The 15,865-nt window shown below is 39.5% G+C and overlaps 1 protein-coding gene across 1 annotated transcript in view; it reads left to right on the top strand.

Moving 5' to 3' along the window:
• LOC101860881 overlaps positions 1-11,836 on the top strand; it is a 28,389-nt gene extending 16,553 nt beyond the window's left edge. The window contains exons 17-24 of the mRNA XM_013080515.2: positions 97-287; positions 785-4,207; positions 5,018-5,182; positions 6,051-6,260; positions 7,095-7,318; positions 8,281-8,526; positions 9,558-9,669; positions 10,734-11,836. Coding sequence (XP_012935969.1) covers positions 97-287; positions 785-4,207; positions 5,018-5,182; positions 6,051-6,260; positions 7,095-7,318; positions 8,281-8,526; positions 9,558-9,629 — 4,531 coding nt within the window. The 3' untranslated portion in view covers positions 9,630-9,669; positions 10,734-11,836. The remainder of the gene's footprint in view (positions 1-96; positions 288-784; positions 4,208-5,017; positions 5,183-6,050; positions 6,261-7,094; positions 7,319-8,280; positions 8,527-9,557; positions 9,670-10,733) is intronic.
• Positions 11,837-15,865: the final 4,029 nt, after the last annotated feature.

Genomic DNA, 15,865 nt, shown 5'->3' with positions numbered 1-15,865 from the left:
GTATGTCTTAACTTAGATTGACATGGGGATTTAAATTTTTACACAGTTTGCAAATATTAAGCTCTTTAAGTATTATAACACTGTTTTATCTTTCAGCTTCTTGGACCAAGTGTCAAGATTTCCCAAAGATCGCTCATTGAAGGGGCTTTTGAAGGATATGCTGTCCTTTTTGATGAATGGGTATCATGAGCTGTGGCCACTCCGCTTGATTTGGGACCCATCTCGACATTCAAAACTCTGTGCTGCAAGAGGTGCAACATTGCAGTGCTCACTGGGATTCACTGCAGGTACTTTACAAACCCCAGTCAGCACCTGGAACGTACCATTTCAAAATACAAATATTCACGTCGGAGTTGTGTAGCCCTCTCTTTTCATTTGGGCCCCTTAACTTTCACTTCTTCACTCACGCTCCCTTGTTTGGATATGGGACGTATACACACCGTGGCATTGTTTGAAAACATTTCTATTGAACCACAGCTTGCCCTTACAGCTTAACTACACCGGTTTTAGATTTATTATAAAAGGTATTCAAGCTTTTCATGGATTAGTGACGTCCCCTCTGAAGTAGTCGAAATTGTAGAAAGATTCTCTCAATAATTTTTCAGGTTGACATTTTGTTTGAGTTGGTTGTTGTTAATTTCCTTGTTTAGGTGAAGATTACAAGACACTTGGTGTTATTAGAACAATTATATTTAACATAGCCTTATGCTAGATGTGGCTTGCACAACCCTTTCCTCAACTACCCCTTTTCTGTAGGTATAATTTTTCTTATTGGCATTTTCAGGGCTCATGACATGTGGAGGTCTAATCATCCAAAGTCACCCTTCAAAAGGCAACAGTTTCAAAATCTCAGATTTATGCTGTCCGAACCCTGCCGAATGTTCATCTGAAGCTGTTTCGACGGAACCTCTTGAAACAGACGAGCAGCTTATCCTGAGCCGTCAAACACCCTCGTTGTCCTTACGTAAAACCCTCAAACAGGTTAGGTTTTCACCTGATCAAATCTTCAAAATTCAAAACGTCAAAGCAGAAGTTCCTCTCACACCCGGGCCAGTGCCAAAGAGTGGACCCAAGGATAGGAGGAAGTTACATGAGGAACACGCAAGTAAAAAATCTGTTATTTTTGATTTCACTCAAAATTTAAACAACCAATGTCACTCAAGTGCAATGGAAAGAGACCGAATACTCGAAAAGTCAGAGGAAAATGCTATGGGACTTTCAGATATCTGCTGTTCTGGAAATTTGGCCATCCGAGCAGATCTCGGAATTATGCTGATGGATATATTGGACAGCTGGCCTCAAGGCACTTCTTTACATGTGTATGTGGTACCTCCAGAGAGCCCTATCTCAGAGGCTCCATACGTGATCTATTTGTTAAGACAACTCACACCCTCAAAGGTTAAGGACAACGATGTAGCTGTACTTCTCAGAGACCGAAGCACAGACCTCATTGAGGAGTGCCATGGTGTCAATGACTGCTTGTCTATGATGTCATCATTCATCGAAGACTTATTTGTAACCCACAAGGTTAGATTGTTTGCCATAAAGGCATCCTTGGATCATGGGCTACTTTCTATCTTGGAATGGGAACCTCTTTTGCTGAAAAAAGAAATGTTGTCGTCAAAAAGAATGGAAAAAACAATCTCATCCGAAGACTCAAAGAATCATAGTGTGTGCAGTATGAATGATGAAGAGGAATCTAAATCATGTGTGCTAGGAGATGGCGAAACATTCCACGTCTGTGGGATGCAATACCTGACTCAGCTATGGAGGAAGAACACCATTTTCTCTTTAGAACTAGATGATATGTTTGTCAAGACTCTCACAAAACTGACAACAATAAACAATCACATCGTCGGCTTTGTTGTCCCCCAAACCTGTAGGGATTTGGACCAGAGTTGTGACAGAGAACACAACGAAAATACCATTTTCCCAACATCCACGGAAAGATCTCGTGATGATTCCAGGATTTTTGCCAGGCTGAGGTCTGCCTCAGACAATATGTTTGATTTACCAAATGGCAAGCTAGCCTCTGAAATTCACTTGACAAAAACTAAATCCACCAGCTTTGATGAAGATGACATATTTGAAAAAATGACAAACTCATCCTCAGATTTTCCCCTCTTTCTTATGTCTGTCAGAAACAAAGGTAGAGGTGGAAAAAAGTCGGGAAGAAAGAAAATCCTCAGTTATTTATACTGCAAAAACCCAAAGGAAATTCTGTCTTTCAAAAATCTTGATGAAATGGTATCTTGCCTGAGCCAGAGATTTCCAGGAATCAAAGCGACACATGATGTTCTCTTCTCCCAACTTACTAGAGAGACTGATAACTTTGATGAGCTACTGTACCATTTCTGGGAATCGGACAAATGCAGAGATTTTTCTTCTTCTTCCCTAAGTAGCTCTTCCATATATTGGTCAATGGAAAATGGAAGCCCTTTTGAAGAAGTAATGACACCTCAGTTCAAAGACTGTCCTTCCGTCACAGTGACGCCGCCAAAGGAAGCGGCCACTTTTGAGTGCCCCGAAACTGTATGGGATGGCAGTGTCAGAGTTGCTCATGTAGTGGATGGCTCCTCCTGTTTCCAAGGTTTGAATGTGCCTGATAAAGAGAATCGGAGAAAAGCTTGCTGGCCTGCTTCAGAGACAACTGATAACACCTCTAAAACTGGTACACCATATCTCTCCAAACAAAATAATACTGATATCAAAATTATTAACACAAAGGACGAATGCAGTGTACCTGAGATCTCAAAATCCAAAGGACTGGAATACTCTGAAGTAATCAATTCTGACTACCCTGAAGCCGTTCCACAAATATCTTGCAAGAATGGGAGTGTTCCCCATACCCCATTGTTTGGTGTTTTGGATGCCTGCAATAGAACTGTATCTGATACAGCTGAGAGTCATGCAAATTACAGTTCTGAAGTAAACAATCACGTTTACTCTAAAAACATCACTCCCAACACTTCTGAGAATAATTCAAAGGACACTATCGATGTCATCGCTGAAACGTCTACGGATATCTTGGGTATATCAGACACAGAAAGTAAAAGCACTTCTTCAGACAGTGCATTCAGTACCCCAGAAATGCAGAAACAGTCAGGCAATGAAAATGAACAAAATTCCAAAATCATAGAGTATGAAACTCAACACTTTGAATATAATAAAACCACCAAAGAACCCTGCTGGACGATGTCTCCTGATTCTACAGAAAAATCGACGTCTTCTGGGAATGCATGTAATGGCTCCGATGTTGGTGCTTTGAATATCAGAAGAAATGATACCTCTCCAGTTATTGTACCCTTTACTTCTGTGTGCAGTGCTATGGATATCTTGAACAACAAGGCAACTGATGCTTCAAATGTTGGTGAGGATAAGGCATTCATTTCCAGTGTGAATGATATTGGGATAATTAAAATATATGATGAAAGTAACTGCAAAACACCCACTTCCTCTCAAGTGAAAACAAAGACCAGTGCTACTGTACAAACAATAGAGAATCCTGCAGAACATGCAGTTTCAAACTGTTTCTTCTGTGAAAGCAGCCGTGAAAAAAAAGATTACTCACTCCCCTTCACTGACAACTTTGAACATTCAAACCCACTTGCATCAGCTTCTTCGACTGTTACAAGCTATAAACAGGTGCCTGATCCTTCTTTAATTCAGAATCAATCAGCCACCGGTTTAAGTATTCTTCAAAATCAGCCTGCAAGTGATAATTTGGAAACACAAGATAACTCTGAATCGGAACCTTCAACACGTCTTGCTTCATCTGAGAACATCGAAAAGGAGAACTCTAAGACGACTCTGTGTTTCGCTCCAGTATTTCTACCTAGTAAAGATGACAAGAGTAACTCTGGAACTCTGCCGAAGTCATCAAAAGAATTTAGAAACGAAGAAGAACAGCCCAATGTTAATTCATTGAAACATTCTTCTGCGCCAGGTACTGCAGGGGGTCAAAACATTGCAACTTTTGATAATGCATGTTTTCTTTCAACCATTGCTTACGAAAGCAGTGAGGACAAACATAGTCAACAACTGATCTCAAGTGTCCGCATCGCTCTCATTGTCCAGCTGTATGACCGTACAGGTCCGGAAGATCCTGTGAACAAGAAAGCCATGGGTCATCTATTGCTCTACCTGACGGAATGTGAAAAGGAGCAAGGGGGTGATGCTTACCTGGGATTAGTGCTGGTGGATAATGGTGAGTTAATACACGTTGGGCTACAGCAGTCTTTTGAAACGAGAGACTGTTGGCTGCTTACATAATATTAATTTTGGTTCCCTTGACTAATCGACCTGTTTATGGAAATCGCAACATTGCACGTATCAGTTCTAACAATTAATTTTCCTTTAACGTGTTTGCTTAAAGCATGTCTTACCACTATTGCCAAACAGAAACAGACTCCAGATTCTAACTTTGAAAGGCAAGTGAAGTGTTGTCAAAATTTTGGGATTGTTGGAGCCTCAAAAAGGTAAATTAATACCAATTGTGAGTCTGCTAATTAGTACAAAGAAAGCCGAATTAAGCCAGACGAAAGAACTCACAACTAATTGATTTGAGCATCAGTGTTCAACACGGAAATGTACCGGTACCAAAAAAATATTGTCGAGTAAAATTTCCAGCAACATTTCTAGTAATTGTGAATCCCCCTCAGTGGTCCATTCTCTTTGATTCGGTGGCCCATAATGCGATGTCCTTATTTTAGTTACACATAAACAAATTATAAATATAGATCTCGCTTTTATGAAAAGTGAAACAATTCCAAAACATTATGTACTCCAGTCTTACTGCCCCACCTCTTAAATGTTCTGAACTGTTTCAACGGGTTCGTAAAGCAAGGACATCTGCCATTCTTGGCTTACTGTTAATTCTAGAATTGTTAGTGCTCGTATTAGGATGTGGTTTTAACATTTCCCCTATTTTATTCAAAAGCATCATGTCAAATTCTAGAGTAAGGCTGCACTTACCACACTTTTTTGCCGAACTTGTTTAAATCTTCGCTCTCCCTAGGCAAGCCATCTATCCACTCCCGGTTCCGTGTGAACAAGCATTTCAGCCTCTCCCACCTTGAGAATGTCCTGAATGTGATATTTGCTCTTCACATCCTGAGGGATCTAGGCCGACTTAACAGTAGAAATATCAGCAAAAAGACGGTGCTCGTCCAACCTCCTTTATGTAAGTTTCGCAACAAACTATTAAAACTAAAGTCTTTATTTGTAAAGGAAAAACTGATTGATGAGCATATCTTGAAATGTTGTGCAAAATATGATCCTGTATAAGATGAACATACAGTTAATGTATATTAATGTAAGTTTAATTGGCATTGCTTACTATTTTTTAAAGACCAGAAAGCGCTAAGGGAAAGTTAGTTTTCAATTCTTTCTTTTTTTTTTTTGGGGGGGGGGAGGCATTTTAGAATGTTAGGAACTTGATATGCTTTATAATGTTTCCTAGATCTAGCTAACGTTCTTAAGACAAACCAATTTTTTAAAGTCTAGAGTATGCACCCCGAAACTTATATTCATATTATAATATGTACATTCAAGACCAATACGAGAAAGAAAAGCACAATTTCGATTTCTCTCTTCAGTTTACTTTGTTCTTGTTGCAACTCGCTACTTCTTAGGATAGTGACGTGTTTATGGATATCTTAGAGCCAAAGACAACACAACGCTACCGAGTATAAGTATTACGATTTGTCTTAAGGTAAAAGCCCTCTTCGTTGGGATCAATAGGTATCCACCATTCTTGTTACACCGCTACACATGCATTGAGTCTGCACAAGGGTCCGGTCTTCTGTACCCCCAAAATCATTATTGATTTCGATATACACCTCCCTTCCCCCTAATGACATGTCAACTCTTTTTTATCATAGTTAGTTATGAAGATGCGATTTCGGGTATTTTCACTAAGTCATTGTTTGTGCTGGACCAAACTGCCCTGGTTTTTAAATGAGCAGTAGTGTATTAATTAGTGTATAACGCAAAACCTGACTGAGCCAACCCACTAGTTTTTTTTTTCTCTTTTTATTTTTGGTGCACAGACAAGGACTCTGGTGTCATGCTGCTGGTAGCTCACCACCTGGGCTGTAAGTTTGTGATTTCTGCGTCAAACCTAACTTTTGTTATTGAGGAACTGCGGACTTTAATGCCACGATGTATTATGTTGCGGGACTCTGTCAGCAGCCATAACGTACGTCCGCTCACAGACGGGCAAGGATGTGACGTAGTCATCATGTTCCAGCCTCGTCATGGTAAGAAACATTCTGTATTTCGGCTTTTACTTTTATGGCATGATAACCTCCCTCCATGTTAAATTTCTTCTTTTAAAATATATTTTGGCTTACTTTTCTCCTACCATTACACTTCAATGGTCTACTTTTGACAAATGTACGCACTTTCAATAAGCATCAGGTTCTTGAACATCGCTCTTTTCTAGTTGTGTAATCATATTGAACACAAAGCCCATCGACGCCAGTGTCAATAGACGTGTAACTTTTGTGAGACTGAAAGACATGCAAACCCTGAGCCAAGGAGAACCCTTTAAACATATCGGTGTGTAGATAAATTATATGTGTGTTTCTTCAAACTCGCACCCGATGCTGTGTTCTTAGACTTCCTGTAGTCATATTATAACTATGAAGCAAGCCCTTGGTCGAGAAGAGGTGTAAATTCAACCTCGTGCAGTGCATTTGGTAAGATGGCTTGGTACACAGACTCTTAGCCCAGGACAAGTCAAATTGTGATTATTGTGCCCCTAACGTCCCAGGAAAGCTTAATAGATTGGAGTTTACTTTGTAGTATTGAAATAGGCTTCAGCACACTATGGGCTGAAACAGAAATCAAATTGCCTGATCTCCCTTGATACATTATGTACTCTTTCTTTGGTCCATAGCTCATGTGTCCAAATGCAACCGTTATCTCGTTTTTATCAACAGTGTTTTGCTTCAGCTGAACTAGCGTCTATCTGAACCCCCATCAAGTCCTGTCAAGAGAACCTTATGAGTATCATAAGATGTATACAGAGCTGTTTAAATCTAAGATTTTTTTGTGCTCACTAAACTTCTTGATCAATATTTTGTCGACAGAGCTCTTTGAATTCCTGAGTTTAGTAAAGACTAGTGGGTCCGTGGTGCTCTGTGGCAATGTGGATTCTGAACGAGACATCGGTTTGAGTGTGTTCCTACGCAACATTTCCTTACACTGCGTTGACGCGAAGCACGTGGTCCAACAAACCATGACCATGTCCCCTGAAAAGCACGCAGAGTTCGAGAATCTGATGGAAGATACCATGAGCTCTCTCAATGACACTGTAAGTTTGCTGATTTGTAAGCGGTTATTAAATTGGGTAATACTTATGATGCCACCTGATTTTTACAAGATGCGGTATGATAGATAAAAACCTAGCTATAAACATAATGACCTGAGAAAATGCCAGTTTGGCTCTGCATAGCAAGTATAATGATTGCCCCAAATCAACCCCTCCCCTTGGGTTTTTATCGAATGCTACTTGGTAGTTGATTTAGGGCAGTGGGAAAAGGGAGAGAGAGAGAGAGAGAGAGAGAGAGAGAGAGAGAGAGAGAGAGTGTGTGTGTGTGGTATCTTTGACAATCATAAAGCTGCGATACACAATTGAGGATGAGATAAGTACCACTCTCACTCATTGATAATTGTAATGGAGTCGGTGGGGCTTCACAAGTCCTTGATAATAATATTATGCTATTACGTTCACAAAGTAAAACACATATAGCTTTGTATGTTCATTTTGAACAAGGATACTATACATTTCGAGCATATTTATTATGTATTATTTGCTCTTGGGACCATATCGTTTATTCACGCCGAATTTCCCTTGGTACGTATATGTTGCTGAGCCTGACTAATCACCCAAGCCTGATCTTGCAGACCTGACTAGTTGAGTAAGTGTACCTCCCACTTAAAGTTTTGAATGATGAAGTTTTGTTTGTAACAGTTTTAGAGAATTTCCGACTAGCTTCTTCACAGGGTATTTATCTCAAGCATGGCTGAAAGACACTTTAGAATTTTGACGCGAGTAGGTGGAACGTCTCACTTTTAGGTCCTATTTTAATCTCCCTCTCTGTTATTAGCTTCTGTCTGTTTTATTTTTCATTTTACTTTCAAAGACCTATGATGTGTTAATATATTTCCTGAACCCCTACAAAAGCAAATAATTCGAACAGTTTTCACACGATGAAGTTCAGCTAAATGTCTTTCTCATTTGCATTCATATAATCTTCATGCCTCTATTAACAGATCTCCAATTTATACCCGTCTGGAGTGGAAGGTTATTTCTATAGAGTATTGGGCAAGGTTCTTGAGTTGAGCCCAGACCACAGACCCAGTGAAAAAGATCTCCTGAATTCTCTGTTTGTTGGACCAGAGACTGCGAGTCACGAGTATGGGAACTGTTTATCTGTCCAAACTTCAGTGGTTTGCTATATTGCTGAAAGATTGCTCACACCAGCCCCTGTCTCCAGCAGCGTCATTCCTTCTGTGTTTGTAAGTAGAATAACATATCATTTCTATTATTTGGTTGCTCAAGGTCATTGTGCCTTTTCTCCATGACGTTTTTGCTAAAACATAAGGCGACGTAAAACTTGCAGGTAAAGAAGTTTTGTTAGACATTGTTCTATTCTCAAATTCTTGCTGCATGCTTTAAAACTAGAAAATGTTTTATTTTTACTATACTTCTTTCTTTCTTTCTTTTTTCGGAAGGGATTTGAGGGGAGGGGGGGGCAACTCTCAATAATTGGACCACGCACACTGCTTGCAAAACTACTTACGAGCTTTCATGAGGTGGGGAAGAGAATACAATATGAGCTTTAGACTTTCAATAGTTTTCTATTGTAAACAGGATCACCCTCTTGTGGGAGAGGTTTGCTTTTTCTTCATGTGGATGAGACTCATATAACTACTGAAAGTGGGGAGCTTGGATTAAAAAACAAAGCAAAACAAAACAAAACGACAAAACAACACATAAAAACAAACAAACAAAGCATGTTTGACATTAACGTTTGACAAAGGTTGTTAGATGATCTCATATCTTTTTCCCTAGTGTCTCTCATTGTAAGACAAATCTTGTTTGCTATTGACTGGAATGTCTCTCCGTTGTTCAACATTGTAGGCCTAGTATTTCAAAATTACGATAGGAAAGAAATTAACATCAAGTATGTTGCAGAGTTTCACAAAGCACATCGAATCACCCTGGCCTCATTTTGCTTCTTGTAAGAGTAACGGCTTTAGACGAATGAAACATCTTGTAATAAGACAGTGTCTCCAGCAAAATTAAACAGTTTAACTGCTTGTTATAATAATCTCCTATTTTGAAATGCTACAATGCTGAATAACAAAGACATATTTTGCCAGAGTACGAATCCAATTATCAATTTTCAAAATATGACTTTTTAAACTGATTGTTTTCCTCTTGCTTCCACGGACCAATATGTCAGTACGTATATTATAATTACGAAACTTACTTTGATATCTGATTAGTTTTATGAGTGATGTACGTCTTTTATTTCTTTATTAAGTCTCCCGAAACAGCAGATGTCAGTTCAAGCCATTCTACACCTGGTCCTGCAAATCTAATGGAAATGGCATAGGAAAGCTGACAGAAAACGTCTTCATAGCAAAAGTCACAGGGTACAGTACAAGCAAGCGTTAACTACTTCTTAACTATTAATTTATAGGAACTTTATAACAGCGAGGCTATTAGCTTGTGATGCTTTCGATTTCAGTGCGGTATTTTGGGGTTAATTAGAACAAGACTTTTCTATTTAGCCCCTTGGGGGCATGGTATGAGAACTAACCGACAATTGAGGACGGGGTTTGAACTCCTTTCTTCTTTGTTCTTATACTTATACCGTACTACTTTAATCCTACTCAGTTGCTTCCATTTCTGGATTTGAAGTTCAGATAGTTATTAGTTTAATGTCTGTCTCTTTCTTCTTCCTCTCTCTCTCTCTCTCTCTCTCTCTCTCTCTCTCTCTCTCTCTCTCTCTCTCTCTCTCTCTCTCTCTCTCTCTCTCTCTCTCCCTTCTTTGTCTGTCTGTCAGTCTGTTTCTACCTCGTTCTGTCTTCCTCCATCCTCTCTCTCTCTCTCTCTCTCTCTCTCTCTCTCTCTCTCTCTCTCTCTCTCTCTCTTTCTCTCTCTTTCTCTCTCTCCCCCCCTCTCTCTCTCTCTCTCTCTCTTTCTCTCTCTTTCTCTCTCTCCCTCTCTCTCTCTCTCTCTCTCTCTCTTTCTCTCTCTTTCTCTCTCTCTCTTTCTTTCTCTCTCTGTCGTTTTATTTCTCTCTCTGTCTTCCCTTTAACCTTCTTTCGTTTTCACACGCATGCACGCACGCACGCACGCACGCATGCACTCACGCACGCAAGCACAAAACACTCTCTCACTCACAGACACACATACACAAACACACACGCACACACACACAAACACATAGAATTCCATATTAGACTGTCATCAAGACGTCTGGCTTGCAATCATAGAGTCCCACCCACAAATACATATACCAACATGATGCTGCCGACAAATAAAAGAAACTCAATTCTGTCTCTAAGGATACCGTATAACTAACTCTTTTATTTACCTATTTAGTTTGTTACTGGTTGATTTTTATTTATTCAGAACTGTTCCTCTGTCATCATGACATATGAATGAAAAATCATCTAATGTTTTTCCTTTTCATTTCTCTGCTGATGCCCAGATTCACGTTGAAGTTAAAGGGCAAACACCCAACTCGTCGAACTTGTCTTTTTTCCACATGGAACATGCTGAATGCCTTCCCCTGGAACAATCGTCTGTGTTTCGTGAACTGAGTCAAGATATCAACTATAATTGTTCTAAACACTGTGACTGAGTCAGATCACCCTTGGTTTGATAATCATAATACCATGATTATGTCATGTGTGTTTATTTTGGAGAAGACTGTTAATGGTCTAATGGGTATCTGTTCTCAGAAATAAATTTTCTCAGGAAATTATCTAATAATGTCCTATTGTTGTGTGTTTGTTCTTCCAATTCCTGGAGCGCTAGTTCCAGTGAAGGAGACATCGGTTTTTACCTTTTCAACCAAGACTCACAACCATAAATCCATGAGTTCAAATCCAGTCAGGCATCCAAAGTTTTGTCCTTGGGAAAGGCAGTTTACACGAATTTTTCTCACTTCACCCAGGTGGAAATGGGTACCCGGCTATAACCAGTGGAAGATCTAGTCAGTTTGCTATTTTTTGAGCGCATAAAACCCTCAGCTTGTAGTGTATGTGTCCTAGGAAACCAATAATGTTTCTGAGTGTTATAGGGTCTGTGCTGGGGTAATAGTACGTGTAAAGCGCATAGATTATGTCGGAGAGCACGGATATGCCTTATATTAATGCAATTATTATAATAATATTATTATTAGTTCTAGGCGACTCTGGCCCCGATCTCCAAAACTACCATCAAGTACTGACAGGTCAGAAAAACTTGTTGACTACATTCACTGAGGGCATACATTTCCTGTCTTCAAGAACCGTTGTTTAAATGACCAACACGATGAAGAGATTACTGAAGTTAGATAATATGGACTGTAACATGTTAATATATCATTTTTCGCTGTCTTCTTTTAGATAGACTTGAATTATGGGGTTGCCAACTCGGGCGTTAACTAAACTTGCAATATACTAGAGTGTAACACTCCAATCTAAAAAGGGTCAAATTCGTTCTTTTCTTATTTGAAATGTATCTTTTCAGCCCGATATAAAGTAAGAGCCTCGAAAATAACATGTTTGTATCCAATTGGGGTGCTTTTCTGGATTAAAAAGAAATATGAACAAGCTGGGGGGGGGGGGGGGGGGGGTTAGAACAGCCGGTTTTTTTTCTTTGATGTGTTGAATGTCCCTGGATGTGCATGTTACAAAACGGTATTCCCTTCTTTTGATTTTCCACCTTCTCCTTGTATGCTAGCTTTGTACTCAGTGTAAGAAATCACATGGTATGAGTTACATTTAGTTAGCTATGTGGTTTTTTACGAGCTTGAAGTTGGGTTCTTATCGTTGTTCTTGTTTTCTTTTTTACAATGTCACTTGTATAATGAGACCCTATAGTGGGCTATTGACTTGCTCTTTAAGTGTTTATTCAATGCCTACCAATGATCTCCCAAGTTGTGAAGGTAATTTCTATAAAATGTTAAGTGTGCTATGAAGAATCTGGAATCTGGAGGTGTATCTCTGGTTCAGAGGTTGACGTGCAGTCACCCGCCAATGCTTACGGTTGCTAGCTGTCGTTATTGACTCTGTTATACTTAGGCCTGTCAATGCCTTGGCGTTATTGGTCTACGTTGTTCTTTGTCCACCCCTAGCACTTTTCTCCCACGTCTTACCTTGTAGGTGGTTGGCGGGTGCTCTGGTGTGATTTGCTCCTTTTTTCTTATCAAATATCTATTGACCTTATCTCTCCTCCTCCTTTTTTGTGTTACTATATTGTAACACATCTATTCTTCGGCACTTGTATGACCTTATTGTGTCGCAAGTGCCGTAAAACTCTTACTAAAACTAAACATCTTACCTGCAAGTATTTCTTTCGTAATGATCTGGTGGTGTTTTATATGACGAAAGTATTGTATTTTTCTGCTTTTCATTCTTTAGTTGGTTTTGTCTTGTGTGAAGAATAGTTAATGAATTAAATAAAGTGTCCATGACAAACAGATTTGCCTACGAATTTGTAAATGAAATCTATATGAAGGATCTTATGAGAAAGCATGCAATAACGTTTGTTCAGGGAAAAGTGCACACCCAAAAGCATCTGTCGTTTAGTCCATTCTTTCACATGTGCGCGAGTTACCTTCAACTCTAAGCATCAAATCTGGTCTACTAAATTAATGCAAGTTAATGCCACCTTTCTCTTTCCTCATGGCACTGTTTTAAGTCATCCACTCCCCGGTGTGCACGAATTACTTAAGTCTACATTGAATTCTCTTTTTTATTTCCATTGTGCGGGCCATTCCAAGGTCGTGTGTATTTATATGTTTATGCCTTTTGTGTTTGTTTCACTCCAAGATTTATATGTAGTTTGAAGAAGCAAACATGTAAGACCACGTGTGGAAAAGATTGACATTTTGTCCTATTAATTTGTTATGGAGATAATCTCTCACGATTGTAACTTGATTTTCCAGTTTTCAAAATTGTATCTGTGTTTGACCTCGTTAGTTTGACATGTCATAAGATATGGTTTTGCATTTTTGAGTGCCCTACACTTGTTCAATATTATCACGCTTCCTGAATTTTTAGTTGAGTATTTGAGAAACACAATATCTTTGTAGATTCTTATCAGTTTCTTTTGACGTAGTTTGATATTATATTATGACGTACATTGTTCTGCTGGAATTTTCTGTATTTCAACAGTTTTATATGCACACTGGAAATGATCCAGTTACCTGTGAGTCAACAATCATTTATGTACGCTTGATGTTATGGTTCAGCCAAATTTGAGGAGCTTTAGAAAAGTGAACACTTCTGTATGCTTATAACACAGATCTCATCGTCTGGCTAGTTAGGTTTTTCGAAAACAACATCTGACGTTCGCATTCAAGTGTAATCCGAAGGTCATTGACTTTTTCTTTAGAAAACCTTCTTTGGCGTGTGTTCAGCTGAGAAAGACAATGTCTTGCTTTCAAAATCACTCAGATTCTGTCTTTCAAACTACCTGTATCAGTTCATAATATAATTGTTATCTTGGTTTGTATATTTTTGTTACGGCATAGTTTTCATGATATTATATTATTATTTTTGTTATTTACTCTTTACACCAATTATCTATGTCAAACGATCATATTTAAATGTTTGATTGAATAAAATCACTATTTAGTAATAACTGTTTTGATTTGTGATTATATCACATTACCCAAACCATATTTCCCCACATAGATGTTGGACTGACTGTTTTGAAAGGGTGGGGACGTGTATTTATGGCAGAAAAAGAAAGGGTATCATAGGCGCGGTACTGATTAGAGTACAATTGGTGCTTTGGAAAGTAGTCAAACCTTTCTCAAAACGTCCTCATTGTCTTCATTTTTAGAGTTACACATTTTCCTCGAGGTTCTTGACACCTACCACTACCATCGACGATAATCCTTTTAGAGAGAGAAAGTGGGTGGTTGGCTGGTGCTCTGGTGTGGTTTGCTTCTTCTTATCTATGAAACATATATCGTCCTTATCTCCACTTCTTCGTTTTTGTGTTTGTTACTATCTTGTAACACCTCTAATCTTCTGGTGCTCATGACATAATGCAGTTGCGAGCGCCGTAAAACCTCTACTAAAACTAAACTAAGAGAGAGAAACTTCAGATATGCTAAAGCCTAGAGCGAACCTCCCAAGCTGTGCACATCTGTGGAGTGGTACAATGCTTCTAAATGCTCAACTGACGAACTCTTCTCTACTAGAATTAGTCTCTTTGGCCGTAACAGAAACCGCAAGTCATCTTACCCCTTATGTCTAGTCTACTATTTAGCATAAGAAATACATGCGCAATCCTTTTCAGATGCTTTGTTCATCGTCATACACTGACGGACGAACTATTATCATTACTTCAGAATATAAACTAATTGATATCACCAGCACGGGTTAGGCTACGTTTATAGCATCATCCATCAATACAAATGTTACGGAAGCAGGACCACAGGTAACAGGAAAGAGCCAGTGTCCGATAGTCTTGATAAACTTCTCATTTTAGGGGTCTAACTCCACCCATGTCCTCCTGGCAACCAGATACAAGTTTTACGCCAGCCTGTCCCTAAAGTAGGTATAGACAGAGTAGAGTCACCTTTCTGGAGCTAGCCCCAAGCCTCTCCACTCCCCTTTAGGGGAGAGCAAGGGGAGAGGAAAGTCGGCGACAGAGTGAAGGCCTCTCACCTCCCCCGACGTCCTCTATTAAGGGGTGACATCTTCACTCTTTTGAATCAGTGTTTGTGATTTTTGTTCTATTTCACCAATGTAAAAATATTTTCGAGGCTGGACGAGCCCTGTCTGAGCAAGATGGACGAAGAAATATTTCAGGGGATGGTTTTATATTGAGAAAACGAAGGCTGAACAGACGTGTTACTGGATTCACAAAATATACTAACGTCGTAGTAAATATGGTGAATATCATCATTTAATGGAGCAAGCCTTTTTGTATCGTGTGCAAGTGAGTACACACACCGAGTGGGGGGTTTTGGGTGACTGAAGGTGCGAGAAATTTTAGTGCTGCGTTAAAATTCAGTCACTGACCTTTTTGGGGGCTTGGAGGGGACTAGCCTCAAAAAGAGGTTGGTGGCTCTACTCTGTCGCTTGCAACGCTTTTCCTGTAAATCAAACCTGCCGCTCCCCAAATTGGGCCCAGGCGAGAAAAAGGTGCTGGAAGGTGACTCCACTCCGCACGTTAAGGCTAGGTGTCCACAACTTAGGCTCCTCATCTTAAAATGTTGGTATAGAAACGTGCAGGTCGTCTTTACCCATACTTTCTATGCAAAATGGCGCTGACATGAAAACGCACAATCTGTCTTTAGCAGTGGTAAAAAGGAAATATCTCTCCAATTATCGTCGTTATTGGAATCATCCAAAATGTCGTCACCTCACCAGACCAGGAGAATTTCGTACCCTACCCAAGATAGTCTACGATGAAGAAAAATGCATAGACTATCTTCCGAGGTGAGCTTATCTATCGTTATCTACGGATGAAGAAAGCTACATTTGATTTTCTTCTGACGACGTGCTTTTCTGGATTAAAAAGAAATATGAACAAGCCCTGGCTTAACTGTTTTTTTTCCCTTGGTCATTAATCCCATCAACATCATCATCATCATCATCATCACCGTCACAGTCA

This window comes from Aplysia californica, unplaced genomic scaffold (genome assembly GCF_000002075.1).
Source record: "Aplysia californica isolate F4 #8 unplaced genomic scaffold, AplCal3.0 scaffold00090, whole genome shotgun sequence".
Lineage (NCBI taxonomy): Eukaryota > Metazoa > Mollusca > Gastropoda > Aplysiida > Aplysiidae > Aplysia > Aplysia californica.
Note: the sequence above shows the minus strand (reverse complement) of the source record. Positions and strands in the feature narration are given on the sequence as shown.